Raw genomic sequence first — 22,927 nt, 5'->3', positions numbered from 1 at the left:
TTAGCTTTAACGTTGGCTCTTAAAGTTTCAGGTGCTTTTTTAGAGCGTGGCGGGCGGGGACCCCATGAAATGCGTAGTGCATGCCCAACCTGCAACATTATAGGCAGCAATGACTATAATACACTTGTAATATGGCTGATGGGACATCCTGCACATTTGTGATGAAGCACCCTGTTCGGCAAACTCAAAATAAGGCTGAGTCTTGTCCCGGATTTAGAAAGGTCTGTAGGAAACCTTAAATGGCTAACTCAATGGGAGTACTTCCCCAGGCCGGTTTGGAGTTCTTTGTTCTTCCTTCAGAAATGTGACCACTAAGCTCCTGAGAGTTGTAGTAGTCCCCAGCTGCACCTTGGTATACAGGGAACTCTGAGTTGCAGAGTCCATTCTTGACGTGGAAATGTTTTGCCTTTACTTGCTTTACTCCTACCGTGCGAGCGTTCGATGGAGGGTTTCATCACATATTCAGTTCTGGGACTATAATAAATTAGCATAACCCCAGTCATGGGCAAAGGAACATCTTGTGAATGACATACTACTATTCAATCCTCCTTTGACTGATCATCAAACCTTGCTCCCAATAATTTATTTATAAATGTTGCTACACTGTAAGAAGAAACCCCTATCAACATTAGGAGAATTTAAAGGACTGACAGGATGAGAGGCGGCCACCCCTTGAATGTCACATGCAGTGAGGTTACCATCACTTGAATGTCACATGGACTGGATCTGCCATTCAAATTGTTGGCGCAAGGAAGTGGGCTTGACAAGACCGGAATATAAAACAACTGAGGTTCCCACCCCACCAACACAATGTAACAGTAAGTACAGTAACCAAAACACAGATGTGATGGGAAGTGGAGCTGCCGCCTCACAAAACATGACAGAGTGAGGTCACCATCACTTGGATGACACAGGTGTGATTTTCATTAATTAACAGTAGTGGGGAGTGAGTTTGCCATCACTTGCATATGACATGAAGCAAAGTTGACAACACTTGACTATGAAAAGGATTGAGTGTTCCAAATCCTTCAGTATAACAGAACACATAGGGATGACGGTAAATGAAGTGGCCCAACCTAGATATCACAAAGGGTGAGGCTGACATCACTTGAATAGGACAGGAAGTGCAGCTGGTGCCATTTGCAAGAGAAGGAACAGAAAGACTGAGCTCCACCATGTGGTATATAGAAGGAATTTGACACCGCTTGGTGTCACTGGAAAGGAAGCTGCCACCATCTGAGGAAGGTAACAAGAAACAAGGCTTCCACTTCGTAGGGATTGATAGAGTGGTTACCCACACACACTGAATGTAATTAAAAAAGGGGTATTATCTCTACTGCTGCTTGGAGTGATGCTGGATGCAGGGGTCCTTTTTGGTGCTGTTGTAGTGGGAAGTAATACTACTAAGAATTTGAAATTGTGAAAAAGAATCATGTTTCTTTGGGTGTCAAATTATCTATCAATAATCTTGATCACAATTTGCATGTTTACTTACCTTCTTTAAGTTACGGTGAAAGGGTAAACACGATTATGGGTGCCCTTTTCGCATTTTAGTTTGCTTATTTTACATACACACAATCCTACCCACAAAGGGGATGCTAAATTGCTTACGGTTGCGCAGCTACCTTTCGTATTGCTAAACATGCTGCACAAGACCAAGCCACTTCCAATAGCAAAAACAGTACTTTCGACAAAACAACGTACAGCCACAGAGGAGATTAAAATTGGATAAGAACAACAAGAGCATGAGAGAAGAGAGCCAAAGAGGCAATAAACACAGGGCGGGTTAGAAAGCGGTCATGTAACAAACCACACAAACAGAGACAAAGCGTTCTGACGGAGACCTCCATAAGGTCCTCATTCCCAAGGATATCCAACCTGTAATCAGAGTGAGGGAACATAATCAAGATGGTCTCCTGAGATGGAGAATTTCCCAGTGAGAATGCTAAAGTTGGCTTCCCTTAGGGCGGCAGGCAATAATTCTTCAGCGCCCATAACCAGAAGAGAAATTGGCACAAGTCAGAGAATGTAAAACGCTGCAATGTTAAGGCGAGAGAAATGATGAGTGAGACATCCCCTAGAGTTATATCTCAAGTACTAATGTAAGGAAGACTAAAAACCCAGCATTTTTTAACATTTGCAAAGTCTTGTTTCTAAAATGGGATAAGTAGTCCCTCCATCTTCTCAATGGCTACAGTTACCAAGCATGTGGTGGATAGGCAGTGTGGGTAATAGTTTAATTTGTTTCTCTGTCAAACGCAGAGAATGCATCGTTTTCTGCTAACATTCCCCATATGCACGTGAATACATTCCAAAGGTCGCAATAACAAATGCGTAACACCGCACACAAGGAATGTTTAGTGGACAGAAAGAAAATACACTCAGGCCTTAGAGTTGTTTAAGTGCAACTCTTCATCAATTTTTAGTAATGCGTTTAGGCGGGCCCACAGTTAAGCAGTAACATTGAGAGGCAAGCCACAGACTTTAAAATGCTAATGAAACTGGGTGAGAATCTGTCACATGCAGGGCTAGCTTGGCAAAGGACTTTCTGTGATAGAACAGAAGCAGTCCTTCCCTGATAGTACCAGACAGATTTGGGTCCAAAGGCCTCTACGGAGGACTCTCCATATTTTGCAGCGGCCTTACACCTCAGACATTCCTCAAGATGCCTGTCAACACCTTCAGTAACCTGCCTTTCTCCTAATGTCTCCTAAGACCAAGTAATAGGAGAAGTCAAGAGAACTAAAACTCTATCTTCCTTAACGTAGTCATATGTATTTCAGCCACAGATCCTTTAGGGTCTCTTGTTCTTTCATTGACCCTGGAAAGTCCAAAAGTGCTATAGAGGTTATGTTCAACCTGTCTTGAATCTACATGGTCACCACAGAAGCTCTAATGCCACCCAGCCTTCTGTTTAGTTGCGTGTCATTTGGGCCCAGGTAACATAATATATTAAGGTAAAGCAAAAATGAAGCAAATACAATTTTTGTTATGGGAAGAATGGAATAACGAGGGATTTGCCCGCAACATAGTTTGGGTTAAATTCCATAAGGTTTTCCACCATCAGAGTTTTTGCTCCATATTTAGCTTCTTACAAAAATCTACTCCTTTATTTCACAGTTAAATAAAGCAAAATTAGTTTGTTTAGTCCCATATTCCAAAACCAGTTTGATCTATGTTTGTCTTAGTGCAAAACTTAATGCATTACTTTATTTTTTTTTAATGAGAAAATCGACTCTCTAGTGTCACATATGGCTATTTCGTGTGTGCTCAAAATCAAAAATGTCAGGGAAAAGACGATAACGCCTATTGGTAAAAGACTGCCAGGCCCCCTCGTGCCCCAAACAGGCCCTCAGCTCAAAGCACCATCAGAGAAGTATTTTACAGCAAAGGATGAGAGTAAGAATTTTGCTTCATCCTGGTGATGGAGCACTCAGCCTGCTTGACATTGCGATAGGGCCAAATATGCTGCTTGTAAATGCAATCTGTTGCCTTTGTTGACCACAACCACCATTAATCAGCAGACAGCTGTGTTTCATTTCTCTAGACCCTGCTACAACACAGACTGCATGGGGCTCAGCCCTTTCCTTCGTATGATGGTTCTGCGCATGCAGGCGGGGACGCTGGGTAAGACACAGTGAGGAAAGACACAGTTTGTTTTAAACAAAGACCAACAGACAGGATTAGCCACAGGTTAGTGGACGCCCCTCCAGAAAGCACAGGACGACGGTCACCAGACTGCAGAGAAAGCACACAGGCAAAGAACACAAGCAGCCCCATGGGAGACAAAAACAAGAGCTAGAAGAAAAAAAAGGGTGGGTTCTTACATCCGCGTGGCAGGCGAGCTTCACCCTGCTCTGGAGAAAGAACACAGGTTTACAGTTTGGATAGTGTCGGAAGACCACGGAAAAGATACCCTAAACTATCTCTGCTGCTCTAACAAATAATTTTCACCAGCCATACCCTGTCCCTCCATATGCTTCCTGAACCCCATGAACTTTCACCCTGACCTTTCACTGAGAGCCTCAATCCATTCCACTTCCCCATCCCATGCAATGCTATGATCTAAACACTGTTCTCTAGTAAAGGAGAAAGTGTAGGAGATTGTACCCGGCATCCAAAGGCAAAAGGTTACGTCTACTTGAAGTAGAAACATTCTGCCTTTAGTAGCTTAAAATGATATTTTTCTCTGAATCTGTTAACAGAGGTTGCTTCCTCTGAAGCTTGAATCAAGCAATTAAAAAAAGTTTAAAAGCAGAAATATATTTCTATATCCATCTGTCTACTAGACACTGGTTTGTGGTGAGAATTTTCTGCAAGTGTGAACAAAATCTGAAGCAGGGTATGCAGTCCTTTCCGAACCTCCAAATCATGCAACAATACAGTACATGGTCCAGTTGGGAACAAAAACTCCATATATGGAAGAGAGACGAGCCAAGTGATGTAGTTTGAGGGTAGGCTCTAGACTCGTGTGGGAAGATCCTGCACACTGGCTACATAAAGTATCCTTGCATGTATGCTAGCACGCTACTAAGGACAGTCAGTACAACTGATAAACCGCTGTTTTTAGCACACGGTGGTGTAAGCTACACCAACTGTAAAACCCCCTGCATGTACTAGACGGACCTCCAGGAGCTGCAAAGAGTGGACACACGCATATAGGTTAATGACCACAAAACGAGGCCCATGAAGGGGTGAGAATATTTTCTAGGTTCAGAACAGATAACTTATGGTTTCTGAAGGGACTATTCTCGACTCAGAATCAGACATGTCTGAGGATGGACCGTGTGGAGTGTAGACCCTCCTGTAAAGCTCTAGGAATGATGGGAAGAGACATTGGTACACTGCTACACCAGGTCATTTATCTCATCACTGGACCACAGTGAAATAGATGAAGTGCAATACTGTCCCATGCATAATCATTGTATTATCCGACCTCAGAGTGATTATTTTCCGGAGAAGTGAATAAGCGCTGTTATCACGCTGCTTAATTACACACACGTGCTGACGCATTTTTTGTAAACTTTGTACTGAACAATCCAACCTATTTTAATTTTAACTAGTTTGTTCCAATGGGGCAGGACTGAGCTCTATGGGGTGGAATGTATGTTATAAATGATATGCAGGCTTTAAAGAGCCCTACCCATAACGATTTAAGGTTGTAACTGTACAAGATTTCGAGCAGGCACGAGACCCATGATCTAGAGAGGGTGAGTTACTTGCCTACTGTCACGGATTTATACACGGATTAAAAAACACAACAGCAAATGATGTGCAATTGAGAGATGGCACACCGACACTCAGTCACTACTTCTGGGTAGGAGGTAGGTTAATGACCATACACAAGTACTTTACTTCAATGGTATTCCTTGTGGCCCAATGATGACTGATGAGCTGAGGATGGCAATATACCATCTGTCCCCACAGGAAGGCCCACCCACCACTCAGTCTTTCCTATGAAGAGTTCTGTGGGAACCAGCCCTGCAACAAAACAGAGTCCAGCCAAAGTAACCTATCCTGACACTGGTTATCCTTCCTGCTGCCTGGGTTGACTTGTTTGTCATTCTGACAGAGCAGTCTCACCTCTATTATTAAGCTACTAAGTGCCTTGGCACTGGACCTATGTGCACAAATGTGCAGCGATACTTGGCAGGGGTGTGTGGGACCCTCAAAGTAACACCGATTGTTAGGACTTGAGCTGCACCAATGGAGGTCCCAGAAGGCAAGTAGGGACTTCGCACTCAACAGTGGTAAGCTGACATGTGAGAGGATAAGTCAATTCATTAAAAAACCCGTACAAAATGTGAGTGATTACAAACTGTGTATCCACTGGAGGGAATACCAATCTAAGAGACAAACTTTGAAGTTCCCATCTCAGTAACCTAGCAAGCATGTATTTGCAGGATGGGAATTTCAGGGCAAATAACATGGAGTCCCTTCTCGAGAGATCAATAATGAAAATGCGGCGGCCTATGACAGCAGAGATCCTAACCTTAAACTGTGGAAATGCAAACGACCAGACAGAATGGAAATTCATAGGCTAAGAAGAGCAAGAGCTTCTGGCTAACAGAGGCATGGCCAAATAGATGGACAAAGGCTGGGTAGCTGGCAAGCACGCGCTTAGAGATCTGATTTTCTGGGAGATATTCCGCTAGGGCAGCTTTGAGTGAGCTTGTCTCTTCTCACGTCGCGCTTGGGATGAAGCGAGACAGGGTCTCTTCTCCTCATATGGCTCATTTATGTCTGATCGAATATGTACATTAGTTATCCGAATCGTTTTTGTGTGTGAAGCTCATGTGAGGTGTGATACTGTGATAACTAGCCCACATCCTGAGGGTAGAGTTCATAGTTGGCTAAACTTGTGCTAGCAGAAATGTTAACATGCAGAACTCTGTGGGTTTAGCACTGGGACTAAGGACTACGAGCACTGCTTCAATGTTCTTCACAAGAGATTCGGAGGGAAGGAGGCAACAGGCCTTGAGATAAGCAACATTTCGACACTCACCAGAAGGAATTTCCACCACAAATCAATGACCAGTGGATCACTGCTTCAGTCAATGGAAGTGCCCCTGGGGTAACAAAGGTCTGTCTATGGATTCATACAATCATCTACATAGCGCTCTTCTAACCAGTAGGATTTTTATTTAAATAACAGAAATAAAGCCCAAAAAATGCACATTTGCATTTGTGCAATTTTGCCAGTGAGGAACAATGCTTTCCTGCAACACAATCAATTTTATTAGGGTGCACAATTCTAACCTGCAGGGCACCCGGATACCTGTGCTAATGTACCAGTCCTGACCTGCAGCCCCATTCCGCAGCATAATCCTTACGCGGAAACACTCCACTCCCCCAACATACAGCTCCGGAAAAAGCCATTCACTTCTGACCAGAGTGGCCTGATAGCAGCAATGAACCCTTTTATACTATTGGGGTCACACTCTGATCTAATCGTATTTATTTTTTTAAATTTAAACGTTTATTGAAAATCAGCTGTGTATACAAGTATGCTCTAATAATGTTCTTAATCCTGGCCTGCAGTGCTGCCTCACACCTCCTGTCTCATCCCTAGTCGGCAGAACCTTCCCTTGCTGCCACAATACTGTCGCAGAACTTAATTTTACAGATATATTTAATTCCTGCTTGCAGCATCCCTTAATATTACAATACTGTGTTGGCCAGTGCTAAGTCATGCCTGCAGCAACATTGCCCCCACACACAGATATTCAGATGCACACTATTCCGGAAGAGCAGCAGATCACCTGTTAGCACAAGACGGTGAACACCTGCAACTCAAAAGATCAATGCTTTTTCTGTTCTGCAGCACCCTTTCTATTACACTGCCTCGTTCTTCGTTTATTTCAGCACCTTGCTACAATACTGTGCCTGAACATAGTGTAGCTTGAAACGCCTGCAACTCATCAGAGCCATGCTTTTCCTGTCCTGCAGCACCACTTTCTATTACACCACCTCATTCTTTGCTTACTTCAGCACCCTGCTACAATACTGTGCCTGAACATAGTGTAGCTTGAAACGCATGCAACTCAGAGCCATACTTTTCCTGTCCTGCAGCACCACTTTCTATTACACCACCTCATTCTTTGTTTACTTCAGCACCCTGCTACAATACTGTGCCTGAACATAGTGCCGCAGACCAAGCAATCATTCCTTCCATGCATCACAACAATACAGTGGATACAAGCAATTGTACAAGCCCGTCCCTTTCCACTCCTGCTGCACCGCTTCTATTACACTGCAGGGCTTTTCAGTTCCACTCCCTTCCTCCCCTGCAAAACTGCGGTTCTATTTCGGCCCCCGCAGCCGGTCTGCCAGGGCACCTGAATCCGGAATGCCCACGCAGTTTTCTAATCTGGGATGGCACGGAAGGAAAGCGGCGTTATGAACAATCTGCTTTTCCTGCCAGTTTTGCCTGTTTGAATAGAGCTGCCAGCATGCCTGGACGCCCTCCCACAAGCCCCCTTTCACAAGAGCCAGGAAATAAAATCTCTTCAGGCATCGCCAGCATTTTTTTTTAGTTGCATTTACATTTCAAAATGAAAACTGCTGCCCTGTAAAAATGTTCAATATAGATGCTACACATACAACACAACAGGAGGATTGTAAAACTGCGAAAAGTAAAGAACTGGTCTTTAGTGGGCTCAAAAGTCAAAAGGGCTGTTTTTCTTTGCGCCTAAGAACTTGGGAACAACACCCAGAGGCAATTTCTAGCACTCCTGGCCCCTCGGGCGGTGTGTATTGCCCTAGGCCTGGCAGGCAGAGACCCCTTCAACATTTTATAACAGGAAAGTGGATATTTTGCACACCGAAAAACGGGGAAATATAATGTCCCCACTGACTTATATTAAATCAGAGACATTTTCAGTCAGGAGACACTTAAATTAAGCCATGTTTGGTTTCACAAATTAGAAATTTCCCGTTGCAAAGCCTGCAAACCATATCATGCCGACCGGAAGCGGAAGGCTGCACGTGACCAGCAAGGCTGCACGTGACCAGCGCACTCTCGCGATACAACAGCTGCGTCTCTTAGGCGAGACTTGGAGACCTGTCTTCTTAGCAGCAAACAGGTGTGCTGCAGCGAGCTCCCGTGGACTAGGATGTCTTTCTCGTCAACTTTACGCCCTCTAAATTCACAGATTCAAGTCTTGTTGACCGACAGGCGCGCACTAAACGTCAGCAGCGCTGCAGGACCGTCACCAGAGGGCACATCCTCGGCTTAAAGGGAGCACCGAGGTTGGGCCCTCTGTTCCAGGCTCAAGTTACCCACGCAGCCTACACCCACCAGTTCCATGCTAACTCCACCTATCTTCAATTCTTGTCCATGGAGCAAGCTCTAGCCCTTTGCGGAGGCAGGGAACAGGGCTGAGATTGGAGGAACACTTGAAAGTACATACAGACCCAAAGGGTTTCTAGGCACTGTAGTGGGGCGTCACCATGGCACTGATGGTCTCGGACACAATGTCCTCATACGTGTTTCATACAAAGAGATGCCACCTTACAGGCACCTGGTAACAGCAATGTGGATTTTTCTTCCTTAACACGTGGCATCTCATGGCCACTTGCAGGGTCCACCTCTTGAAATGATGGGATGTAATACAGATACCCGACAGGCGCTACAATTAGTGCAACATCATCACAGACATATAATATCAAAGGACGCTGAACGAGTGAGCTACAGTTAAAAGCCCTGCCATACAGCCTTTAGTCATGCCAAGGAGCCAAAGATAAGGAAACCAATGACGAATAGAGCAAGCCACACCGTGAACCACTCAGAAGCCAGACCGAATGGCGGACTCATTCCTCTCTTTTCCAACATTCCTTCAATAAGCAGAAGGTTGGTGGTTGAATCAAACTTGTTACAAACATCTAGACCTCTTATCCTTTGGTGGGCACCAGTGCTTTGTTTGTGCCCCCTCTCACTGCACAAAAGTGCTTGGGCCGTGCCTAACAATCTTGCACTTTTCAGCAACCAGGTAGCTAGTACTTCACTGCAGAATGCAAGTATTGCCGTTGGTGCATCCATTGGCTCTTCCTGTTCATTTTTAGGTCTCGCCTGACCCAGCGCATGCGCTGGTCTGGCGAGACTTATTGAGAGGGCTCCAAAAAGTGCTACCAGGCCAGCCTAGAGCCACAGTGCATGTGCGCGGGCGCGCGTGCCGCGCTTGACCACGATTACTTTCACTTTTGCGGCCGCAGGGCCGATTTGCATAGCCAATAGGTCTCGCTTTTGGGACCTTATAAGTATTTAGTTATGCAACTGTTGCATGGCTAAACACTTATAAGGTCCCAAAGGCGAGACCTATTGGCTATGCCAATGCTTGTTTTTCTTGCTGCTCCCTAGTGTTTTGGTTCCTGTAGTGCCAACCCTCTTCACCAGGATCCTGTTAACCAGCCCATGGTTGCCATGGGCTAATGAACGTAAGGGTGTTTATCATTCATCGATGTTGTGACGCACTAGTGAGCAAAGACAGAATGAAGTTCAACTTTTTATTCAGGGGGCAGGGAAGGGAGTGGGAAGGCTTCAACTGCCTTTCAGTCCCCTGACAGAGAAACTCACTTTCCATATTATTCTGTTTCCACTCATCATTCTCACATCACACATATCCTCTGTGACCACATACATACATCCAGTCACTTATCCATCACAACTCATGGTCCAACGCAAAACAGGATACACTGTCCTTCAAGGCTTTCCCAAATGTACCTGGCTTGAGCAGCATGTTGGTCTAGTCCCCAGGGTGCCCCAGGCTGGCACTGGACAAATGATTCCGCGAACATTACGAAATTGTGCAGAATTCATGAATTCGGAACATATTTGTAAAACATTGCTAAATTAATTTAGTGAGAAAAATTTCTCTTTGGGGCAATTGCTCTTTTAGTGTAAAGCTTTACCCACCGCTTATTCCTACCCTGCAGACTCCGCTGCAGTGCTCCTCGCCTACGAAGCGACATCACAGAAGTTGCTTCCAAGAGCACTTTATGCTCTTCGCTGTACGGCTTTGCTCTTCTCAGTTTAGAGCCTTCGTCCTGTGTGCCTAATGTTTGTCTGCACTTTGATATCTTTATCGGGCACCTCCCATACGGCTCAGGGCAGAGCCAGAGGTACCGGCGGAGAGGGCGGGGCCTCCATTTACCTGAGTAGTCACCGGGTGAGGTGAGGTTTTCTCCTTGTGCAATACAGGTAATATAAGCAATACCGCTTGCACAAAGGAATGTACACCGAGAAGGTTGTATTTTTCACTTTACTTTTTCACTTTTATTGTTGCAGTAGCAATACATGATATGGTTTAAGGTCCTGAAGAAAGCCGACGACTAACTGGTCGGTAAGGCTGAAACATGTCGACCGTATTGTGAGACAGCCTATGTTTTCAAAGCTGTCTGCACCAATTTTAAAACAAGGATTAGTGGGGATATCTAGAATAAAAGCTTTCTTCCTTCTAACTCCTTTTTTAATCTCACCTTTATGCACTGCACATTTTTTGTATTTACATCATTTAAAAAAACGAATTTCCTTAAATTAAGGTCTAATGTCAGATGAGAAAAGTGATCTTTGTCTCCTTTTTCCCTCCTTATGTGTTTTTGGTGACCTGGTCGATACCCGAACCACAGATACTGCCTCTGTGATATGGAGGTTCAGTGGCGGGAAAGAAGGATATCCACATGATGACACTGACCAGTCTTTGGTAATTGATGGAAATCCTTCTAAGTCGCATAAGTCTCGTGTCTAATTGCGCTTAGGGTTTTTATGTCTGTGTAGTTTCTTGAGGCTTCTCTTTTGTAGGCAGACCACCGGACTCAATTTGTTTTGTTGAGTGTTGGACAGGGGATAGAGTATGTTGTTGGACTTTAAATATTCCCTAGGACCCTCCCATATGTTAGTGGTGTTAGATGATCTTTATCGGGCTGCAGACACAGATGCATACTGGGAAGTTTTGGGCAGCTCTGTACATATCTTTGTGATAAAATAGTTTATCTGAAATTTTTGATTAGCGTGAAGCAAATGCGTGACTAGAGCAACCATTTTTTGGTCTACTGCTTTCTCACCCTCACGTGCCACCCAGTGGTGCTGCTATCTATTTACACACATCTCCTACTGTTGTCTCCACCACAACCATTATCAGAGTAATGTCTCCCATAACAGCCTTCTGTTCTTCCACAGTACTTCTGCAATACTGTTCCCACTAAGTGCTGCTCTCCTCTTCACAGACCAGTCCTGTAGCGCTTAGTTTCATTCTCACCCCTCATCAACGGGTTTCCTCCACTCACAAGTCTGCGACCAAGTTCTGATTTAACTTCACACTTCTCTTTAACAATGCTACCCCTAACTTCACAGGCCCCTCTCACAGTACTGCTTTCCCTCATCAAACATCAGTCAAAACTCTTGTTACTGGCATCGTCTCACCTACCCAGAGTAACAAGTTCTCATCCCTCTCTCCTCTGACAGTGGTGCTGTGCTTGTTATTGACTCCTGCCCTGGTGCTGCTTTATGCTTCTCACCCAAGTACTGTGTTCCTACATGGCACATCCCAATCCTGATATCTCCCCACTCTCCTCTTTAACAATGCAGATTTCCAGATGCCTTTTTCTTTTTTACAGCGCTGCGTTCTGTAATCACTTTGAGGTTGCCATATTGGAGTAGGTTGGCAACACGTAACACAAAGTAAACATTTACCCTCATACTATTTTCGAACATAACTGCTGCCCCTCACATATCTTCCATAGGACACACATCCCTACACCGCTGCTCCTACATAAATCCACCAGTCCAGGCTGCTCTCCTCCCACCAGGTTGACTGTGCTGTCTTTCCACCTCTTCCTCCCAGCCCAGCTCCTTTGCTCCAGGAAACAGGATTTAAAAAAAAAAGGCACAAACTCTCAGGAGACCAATTACCTTCTCTAATCCCTTGCCGTGCTTTCTCAGGAGCGTCCCCTGTAGAAACACAGCAAAGTTGATCAATGGTCCAAAACAGATGCATTATGGGATTTAGGCCCCACTTTGAGCGTGAGCGACATGAGGTGCACATGCATGTATGCCTTTACCCCGACCCCAGATTTCGGTAAGTCAAGTTAGATGCCGCCACAGGCACATACGTTTTAATGTTTGCGCATACATGAATGCATAAATGGGTACCCAAGCTAGATTGTGCTTGCAATAACTGCTACTCTATGGGTGTGAAGAGAAATATGAAAGGTGGGTGTTGTGCTTGCATGGCAGTGTGTATGCAGTATATATGGTGAGGGCATGTCATGATATAGGAGTGTAGGATAAGGGCAGACAAACCTCCCTTCCAAAAACCAAAATGTTCACCATGGTGTGGCCTTCACATAGACAAGCCAGTCGGTGTTGCTACTCTCTGCCTTTTAGCGCAAAACAAGACAGCTGACTGTAACATGTGTCGACAGAAATTGTGAGTCCATTGATTTCATGGTTTCAGCTGTCAAGGCCGAAGGCGTTACCGGGCTATAATGCACAAAGAACATGTAGTGTACCCCATGAAACACAAGGAAGGCGAGGATCTAAGAGAAACCAAGCGTTACAAACGAGGGGCAAAAATCGCGACATAGGACAGTAAACATGGCTTGAACAAACTTGTAGCAGAGCCGGGGGACTTATGCTTGAAGTGGGAGGGAAGAAGAGTCAACTCCAGGTAGCAGTGGTAGGATGGGGTGAGGAAAAGCAGGGGAGAAGGCACTTGAGGTATTACAGTGCCCTCCTTCCACTCACAAGGCCCAAAGAAAGCGGAAATCGTGCAAAGGTCACTGAGAAAGGGGCACAGCCGCCGGAAAGCATATTGAAAATAACAGGCGTAAACCAACATTTAAAATGTTGTACCAAGTAGCTAAACAAAAGGGATCTGGGGTAAGAGGGGTGTTTATTTTGGAAAAACCTTGATTAGCTGGCACCAAGCTTCTCAGTTTCAGAGCAGGATAGAGCGAGGAAGGAGGTGGCGAGGAGGGAGCCAGAGGGGCAGAAGGGTTTGGAGTTAGCTACACAAAACATGGACCGGATGATTGGAGTCAGGACATAGCAGACAGACAGAGACAGACAGACAGGGAGCTGCCGTACTTACTATCATCTGCCGTTGAAGGAGAGCAGAGCAATTGGAAAAAACAAGGGTCACGTGAGTGTCATTACTGCAGAGCATCAATGTATATCCCAGCATCAACCTATGTCCCCAGAGTGGTCAAAGCACGGGTGTTCGTGCACTGCAGAGGATCACACAGCACCCCAAAACATCACTTCCTACCATCCATATCCCCCATTCCATCCCAAGACTTTCATCTCCTCCATTCCATCCCAAGACTTTCATCTCCCCCTACTGTCCCTTAAATGTCATGCTCTCTACTCTCAATTACTTCTCTCCACTTAGCATACCCTACCTTCATTCTCCTCATCCTCACTTGCCTTCATCCTACTCTAGCCTCCTCTCATCTTCAGACTCTCCAACTTCCTATACCTTCTATCACTCTCTCTACTCTCTTACCTCCAATCTCCACATTTCTCTTCTATTTCAGCCTTCTCATGCTTCTTTCTTTCACCTGTGAGGCCTTTGCCTTCTCCTCAATCACCAGGCCATCTCCTATCCACGTCCTGACCCCAAGTCTTACCAATGTTTGCACAACTATCTGCTTCTTCATAAATCTCCCTACCTCTCAGTGCTGCCCATTTGGCCACTCCTTCTCATTTCTTCCAAAATCTCTCTTCTCCTCAACTCAGTTTACATACTTACCGCCAACTGCCACTCTATTCCATCACTGACAACCCAGTTCTCAATGCTGCCTTTTAGAGGGTTCCCCCACCTCCTTTTACACTCCATCTCCTCAGCCTACCTTTGAAATACATTTATATGAAACGCTATTTTTCCTAACTCACTTTAAACTCTGTTTCACTTGCAACCTTTACAAACAGGAGTTGGCTCCTATGTAGATAAGACCTCTGCGTCCTTTTAGTTCTCCCTCACAACTTCTAATAGGTCAGAAGTAGGCATGAGATGAGTCTTTAAGATATGCAAATCAACTGACTTAGTGGATGGACAGAGGGCGGAGGATTCCCAGGCAGACTGACTCATGAGTCGCCCTCAGCCAGGGTCGTTTTGTGTTTCGTAGACACAGGTGTGTCTCTGTGTTTGGACATCTTTTAGGGAGCAATCTTGAATACATGGCTGTGAGTTAGTCGCTGAGCATTTGCACTGTTCTTCCACACCAGAGAGACACCCTTCAGACACAAAGCCATGATGAGCGTGAGTCACACTCACAAGGCAAACCTAGTTGCTTGTGGCCTACATGCACCTTTTGGCCCACACTAAATGATCCTTTCCAAGCGATCTCACTCAGTTGACCTGGTTGACAACATCACCAACTTATGGTTACTGTGCTTATAGTATGACCTGTAGCTTGTAACTGGATTAATGCATTGGGGTTGGATCATTCACCTTTTTGTCAGTGTGATAGTCAAGTATTTTACATTTTGAACTAAGCACGGCCGCACAGTCCGTTTCAGTTTGGGGAGGACAGTATGATGCCTCCCACCAAAGATCTGGGAAGTACCGCAGACCTACTTGAAGATGTTCAGTGGAGTAGGGAAGGAGGGTTTGTATGGGAATTATTCTTCCTTAACTGCATTGCTTTCCCTCAGTACCTCCTCTACCTCCGCAGGTCACGGTTGGGAGGTCAGTCCGTTTCTGTTAAAGCAGCTATGGCTTGGAATTCTCTCCCTCTGGAATTGCGGCATATTGAGGATCTTAGACTTTTCAAGAAACAACTTAAAACTTTTCTCTTCAACTAGCTGATCCATACTCTCCACTCCATTGGGTTTTGAGAACTGCACGTGCCAGGACACTCTCGAGTATTTGAGCGTGTTATAAAACCCTCTATAACATAACATAACCTCAATATATTTCTTCTAGCTAGTTTCATGATCCCTCTTGTTTATCAGCACCCACAAAAGCACCAGCCTTAATTTTCTTCTGTCATTATATACTAGTTATTTGCAAGAGTTCTCTATATTCTTTCCTTCAATCTCCATCTTTATATGTTACCCTCAAAGCTATAATTCTACACACTTATAATGCAAATGTATCCTCTATTTAACCTCTACAACTCCTACCCCATCTTGTGTCCTGAAGACACTGCACTCTAATCTTCAACAACCGCCCCAAATCCCCATATTTACAACACTAACTTTCTTTTATTTTATATACACAATACCCATATCTATTGGTAACCGCAAACGTCTGACTCTCAGGCCTTCACATCCACTGCAACACTTTCCCTCTACAACCTCAAACAAATGTTCTCCAAACTTTACACATCTTGCCTTCACCGTTCCTTTTACACTCAAGACAACATCCTACAGTTCGGACACAACACTATATCGGTTCACACACCCAAGTGCCCTAGCACAACATTTTTTATTCTGGTCCTATAATATATGATGTCAATTTTAGTAATGTCTAACTCGGTCTTGTCTATATATAGGTTCTATTTTATATGATGTACATTTTAGTAAATCTAATTCCATATTTGCCCTCTGTCAATGACCCTTAAATTGGTCTTCCCGCGTCTCAAGATGACTTCAATGGTGATAGTGCGGAGCATTAACTCCCTCTCACTATCCCCGAAATTCACCACCCTTTGCATACTCTCATCCTGCGTGCAATCTATCTTTTACGTCAACGGATCCCACAGACGTACACCTCTTACCACAAGCAACTGCCCAAACCCTATTTACCAATACGCTACCTTAATATAACACATCCTAGTCAGAATACAATTGGTTCTAATGCAACCTAAAATTGGCTCTCCTGCCATTCAGCGCCTGGGCCAAAATGGTACAACCTCCAATCTTTACCAGGGCTTACTGTTTCAAACACTGGTATAGCCTTATGAAAAGCCCTTTGTACCAGATGAAACATCTTTGCATCATTTAATCAAGTCTGTACTAACTAAGCACAGTGTACTAATTAACATCGACATAATCACCCAGCCACTCGCGACTGAAGCAGCAAACCGCTGGTTCCACTGGGCAGGATCAACCCTCACCAAACACAATGCTATGGCACCTGTGTATTCCTCTTCTCAGCTTATTTCATCATTCTCAGCCCATGAACACGGTTGTAGAAAGCGGATCCATCTCTCTTGCGCCCTCTCCCTCTGGCTTCTTTCAGCTTATGCATCTTTGTTTCTCAAGAGAGCCTGTACACTCATCCAAATTCCGTCTCATTGGTTGCTATTAACTTCCACCTGCAACTTTAGTCTTCACAACAACTTTTAACTGTCGCTAAGAAAACCTCTGGATTGGTCCTGGCTGGCTGTGGTTATGTCCCACAAGAGAGGCCTTGTCTTGGTACACAGTAACCTACCCATGGTCCTTCTGCTGTGAAATTAGAGCTTTAGTGTGAGGAGTAGACAGGGAGGTAATCAGCGTTTGGTATAGTACAATAGGTTTTCATGGAGTAAACCAGGAAGGATTATGCAACGTTTGTATTCAAAAGGAATTTTGTAGGTTAAATATTAAATGCGGATGGTGCTATGATAGCTAATATTGATCCTGGAGTATCTGATGCCCCTGGACCTCACTGCAATTAAATATGATTAGATGGCAAGTGGTAGTACTGCACTGCGGAGGAAACAACCTTGAATACAATTCACATGCGTGTGACAATTCCAGCTGAGAAGCGCGGGCTCTTAAGGATGAAAAGCCGGCCAAGGCCTTTATTGATTCTTTCTACCAATGTTCCAATCTATTTGCAACAGAGGATTGCCGGACAGCTGTGGTCGTAATGCAAACTTTGGCATGTAGGACACTGGTAAGCATGGACACTGCAATGGTTTTACACAGCTGTTTTCAGATACTGACTTTGTACAGGTTTTGGCAGGATGCTACTGGTTTCAACAGTGGGTTAGTGGTTTGCACAGACACTGGAGTGTGTACTTGGTAGCAGACTTTCACAATTATTGTGCTTCTGAGCAATCCAATTGTGCTCCTGGGACTATGAAGTGGAGGAGAGTAGAGAGGTTGACTATAGTGGCATCTTGATCTATTTATTTATTTATTTACAAGCCAGTAGGGACAGGGGATTATTGTGGGGCAGAATGTAGGCCACAGTTTGGAGTGAGTAAAGTGGCATGCACACATTTTGGTGGACACAGTTCCTACTATGCCCTTCTAGCTGACCAATGTAGTGCGAGCACTCCGAAGATCAGAGCGGATGCTGAATCAGTCTTCCCCATTAATCAGGCAGGATGCGCCTTCACTACAGCACTACAGCTACCCGAGCAAGCAATGCGACAATACAGTTCTTGTCAAGAGTGGGAAGCAATTTATTACTGTTTTTGCTTTCCCTGGGGAACTCTCTCTCTGATATTCTCTTATGTTAAAGCTCTCTTGCAAGCCAAATTCCCCTTTCTGACCTATATTGGTATTACCAAATATTAAACAGTAGCCAGCCTGTAACTGCCTGCTACTAGGAAAACATTGGTACCCAAGAACACTGGAGTTGATAGATCTGTTTTTCCACAACACAGATTATTTAGTACTAAATATTTTATCACGTGGAAATATAGAAATACCATGAGCACCAGATTTCTCATGAATATTATATATAGCCCGATAACATGACAAGAACTTGCATGACCATCGTACAGACATCTGCATTGCCTGCGCCCCTCCACAAGTTCATAATGCTGACATTTTAGGAACTCCACAGCATAAATTGAGTAGTAAGTCAACGGGGGGGAATAGAACATCCATATCTCATCAAGCCATCCTCTTTACAGCGAAACTATTTGTTGAACGGTTACCTTGTTTATGGCCGTTCCTTCAGTGAAAGAAATAGTAGCTGCCTTTCTACCGATGATTTCCAAGGAAATCATTGTGCCATAGGGTATCGCAAGAAAAAAAAAATCAACCTCAGCATGACAAACCTAAAATTTACAACGGAAAACGTATGGAGGACTCAGAATCATTCTGAGAGATGGGCTGAAGGTCACAAACGACTAATTTGCTCACCAAGACAATGCCATTATGTGAAGGCACAGAGCAGGCGACAATAAAAACCAAGCAGAGATCAGACCATTAGCTATAAGGAGTGCATGTGCAAAATGTAGCTTAATAGGTGACGAATATGCCTGTTTTTTAAACAGCCTTGAACTCTGCATGTTGTTACAACGCGGTCATTACCACAACCGTGTTGTAACAACGCATGCCGTTACCCCGGTGGAACGCTGGATGTTGGAATAATATCATTTACTATTCCAACTGCAGTCTGTGCGGACACTAGGGAATGTGTTGGATTTTAAATCCAACACCTTCTTCCCCCTCCGCAAGTCGTTACGACTTGCGGGGTAATGATATGCGTTGTTGCAACGCGGTCGTGGTAACAGTGAAAATCTCCATTCGGCCTTATGATAGCTACGCTCACTACCACAATTGTAGAGCAGTTACTGGGCAGGGGACAACATTAACTGTAGTTAAAATACAGATCTGCTCATTTGCTTTGTGAAACATCAGTCACTAGTGATCCAGGCCCTCTGAGGTTTTTTTTCCATTGTTGCAAGGACTCTGAGACACTATTTATATCTGATACAAAAAATACTTGTTTAGGCTAATGAAGAACAGTAGGATAAAAAAAAAAAAATCTTGAATAAAGCTGGATGTGTTGCGTATAAATGGCTTACTGCGCGTGCCTCCTCTAATCTCATGTTCTATCAGTTTCCAGTCTCTGCCTTTGACCCACACTGCAGTTGAAGGTGTATCACAAATGTTGCTTTACCCGAATCAGCTGTGAGCCTTAGATTAGTCATTGCAACTGATCATTTGTGTACATAATACCTTGGGTACAGTCGCGCTGGGATCCATATTGGTGGTCTTTAACCTGAGATTAGATGTCTTCAGAGGTTGAGTTTACCTTCATGTGGTCTTTGGTTGGGGTTGGAATACACACCATAAGGCATAGATTCTATTTTAGGTGGAGCGTGGTGTGGAACAGGATTTGTTTGTGAGTAGTACAAAGTTTTCCCCCTTAAAGTCACTTTGTAGAGAGCATTCTGCAAGGAGACGCACAACTTTGGAGGCAGACTTGTCTTCCCTGGTTGCTACTGTTTGCTCAAATGGGCTGCCTCGCATTCCCTTTCAGACTGCAAGTATTCCCTGTTCTACTGCAACTGAGTGCATCTGGAAAGATTTTTGGGTTCTTGGTGTTAGCAGCAAGTAATGACCATTACAGGCGTGTACGCCCGAGGTGTCTGCTGGCGCACTCACCGTTTGATCGGTGAGAGGAGGAAGGACTATGGTCTTCTCCATCGTGTTCATCACTAGCTTCCACAGCTCCTTCAGCACCCGCTTCAACACCGTCTTCTCGCAGATCTTGGCAAAGAGTGTCAGGCTGAGCAGAAATGGGGAATAAGGACAGACATTACTCTTGGGCGTCTCGAGGCAGCATGGTAAAACTTTTCTAAATATTCTCCACCAGTCCAGATTCAATTGAAACAGTACAGAAGGGAGGTAGAAGAGATGAAGCAGTGCGAGTAGTGCAGAAGAAGCATTACCTTTTACAAAATAGCAGCAGTGGAATAGAAAAAGCAGCACTGAACCCCCCCCGCAGATTGTGGCCAGTAAACAGATTACTTATGTGCTACAACAGGCAGCCCAGCTGCTGCAAGGAAGTGCAATCATTGACATTGCCATGGGCGATAATAAATATAATATTTGATACAAGTTTGGAGCACAGAACAATTTATAGAGTCATGAACTTGTTATTTTATTTGCCATAAAATGTATTACACTGGCAATATAAAATGCAATTTCAGCACTATTCAACGCATTCCACATGAAGAGAACAGAAACACTGACAGTGTGTCGTACAACCGAAGCACAGTTTTAACAGCATGTAGCCAGATCCAAAGTACAGAGGAAGCAGTCTGAGGACAGCATGCCCTGTCTGGTTTTAAAACAATTATAGAGGCTGTTCTAAAGCTCTTCCCACTTACTTGCTGTCGAGGAGATCCATAATGGGCTGAAGCACGTTGTCCGCGTCTTGGGCCACGCTACTGCACGTGCTGGCGGGAACGTTGCCCGTTCCCTTCACTTGGCTCAGAATGTCTCCCATCTGCTTCACGCACTCCTCAATGTGAGGCTGGAAACTAAGATCGTGTACGGGGCAGTGTTAGAAAAACATTGCATGCAGTATCTGGGCATTGCCGAGCCCTAAAATGGCTGCCATTCCATGCCTCTCCATTGCATCACTCCTCACCTCTCGCATTCCCCCACTTACACGCACACTCGTTTACAGATGCCTTTAGCCTATTTCCAGGCCTAAACCTCCACCATGCTGCGGGCCAGATGTTGCAAGAGCACTTTTACAATGTCACAGGATCACTTCACCGCATGCTATACATATAAATAATGGGCTACAATCTGACATGCGGTATTATTTATGATTTTAATTAAATATAAAAAAGGTGTATGCAAAGTCCGCAAAATACGCACACACACGTCATTCAAAGTAAACCTCTTTATAATCAAAAGCATAATATTATATTTCATTTTAATAATCCACGTCCCTTAAGCCTAGTGCAGATTTATGTTTATTAAATTTGGCAGGTCTTATGCGATCTCTAAAAAGGCTGACAAGTGAACTAGTGCATAGACCATATTTTGAGACACCCACTATCTACATGTGGGTAGCTCGGACACAGGCACAGAGATCTTTCAAGGCTATTGAAGGGACCCCTGAATTCTTGACTACAGAGGTCAGTGCCCAAGCCCCTCAGTAGTTCACTGTGCCTAGGTCGGACCTCTCCCTGCACTGGCCTCGACTCCACGTTCACAGGCCATACCTGGATTCCTGTCCATCTTACCTTGTGGCAAAGACTCTGCTGAGCTCGTCCAGCACGTTGTTGAGCTTCACCTGCAGTTCCTTTAAGATGTCGCTGGCTTCGGAGTCCAGCTGAGGAGAAAGAGAGGCATGTTGGTGCTGTTATCAATGACCTACTCACATCATAAGGGCTAGTGCAAGTCAACCACACCCACACCAGTCCACGAGGGCTACAAATATATCAGGTTTCAGAAGATCCATTAGGGGCAGTTCTGATTTCCTTTAAATGCACATGCAATCATTCTGTATGTATGGAAATGAATGACCTCAAGATTTATTCAGAAATCTTGAAAGTTCACCACTTTCCAGAGCTCATTTGGTACACAGGGCACAATGCTTCTGGTTTGTGGCAGGTACAAGCGAACAGTATGTGACCATTGTAATTGTAAAAAACCTTTGTCTCAGAAACAAAGTATTCAGATCCATATCAGACACAAGCAATCTAAACAGAAGCACAACAGACTGAATTAAGGCAGGGACATTGACCCACAACAGCCATAATTTGAAAAGCGTGCGCATTCTTTTGAATGAAGAACAATTGTGTGATTCAGTGTATTGAAAGCTGATGCTACAGCGGAGTGTTGCGCTTACGTTGTGTGTTTGCATACGCCTCACGGAGCCCTAAGTGGTCAGATTGTGAGCACACTGCTACTCTCGTGTTATGGTAGCGGTTTCAGTGCAGTACTGGGTTATGTGAACACGTTCCATAGTTTGGCAGTGGTGAATTTGTTCACGGAGCATTGCTTACTGTATGAGTAAACGGCTTGGCTTATTTTGGAATGCGACTTGTGTGAGTGTACAATGCTTGAAGGGTGACTCTTCAGGTCATTCTAAGACACTCACCTCATTGGCGGAGAAAGAGAAGTCATGTGACTGTAGAACTCTTGGCTCATTGGTTTAAAATGTATTTGCGAGTTATGCAAGTGAATGGCCCATACCCAGTAAGTCTGCTGAGGCTTGGTATATTGGTGATGCACTGTCCTGGAAGTAGAACGTGGAGAGGACAAGTTGTTTTCAGTGCTCATTGTGGCTGCATGTGCCCTACTTAATGACATACTGTGTGTGCAGATCCTGTCAGGACGGTTGATGATTAAGCACTGGCTGTTCATTCACAGGACCACACTACTGTGTATTTAACCTTCCTTGTAGTGTAGCGTGCTCTGGTATGCATTGCCAGAAAGTGTGAGAACTCTTTGAAAGACTATGTCCAGCCCAGATTGTCAAGTATGTGGTGTCATCAAGGGTTTGTGAAATGCGAAGCTCAATGGCAGAGTGCCTGTCCCCCTTGTAATACTGAATCCTTCCAAGCTCACTCTGTTGTATATGCAAACCCCCAGGGCCTCTGGATCTACAGGTGGGATGGAAGAGGAGGCGGAGAGGTTTTGTGCATGATCTATAAAAGTAAGAAGTAAGAGTTTGGGACCCACATCTTTTCCGCCCATCGCTTCAAACATCTTCTCCAGCTGGACCCGCAGCTGCTGAATGTTGTTCATCAGGATACAGGGCTGTGGAAGGACAAAATAGTTAGTCAC

The 22,927-nt window shown here is 44.6% G+C and overlaps 1 protein-coding gene across 1 annotated transcript in view; it reads right to left on the bottom strand.

The window, feature by feature from the left end:
• Positions 1-22,927, bottom strand: part of UNC13A (unc-13 homolog A) — a 237,707-nt gene that overhangs the window by 18,606 nt on the left and 196,174 nt on the right. The window contains exons 32-35 of the mRNA XM_085640070.1: positions 22,823-22,900; positions 21,379-21,467; positions 20,509-20,661; positions 19,781-19,904 (exon numbers count right to left, since the gene is read on the bottom strand). Coding sequence (XP_085496196.1) covers positions 19,781-19,904; positions 20,509-20,661; positions 21,379-21,467; positions 22,823-22,900 — 444 coding nt within the window. The remainder of the gene's footprint in view (positions 1-19,780; positions 19,905-20,508; positions 20,662-21,378; positions 21,468-22,822; positions 22,901-22,927) is intronic.

This window comes from Triturus cristatus, chromosome 12 (genome assembly GCF_964204655.1).
Source record: "Triturus cristatus chromosome 12, aTriCri1.1, whole genome shotgun sequence".
NCBI classification, from domain to species: Eukaryota; Metazoa; Chordata; class Amphibia; order Caudata; family Salamandridae; genus Triturus; species Triturus cristatus.
Note: the sequence above shows the minus strand (reverse complement) of the source record. Positions and strands in the feature narration are given on the sequence as shown.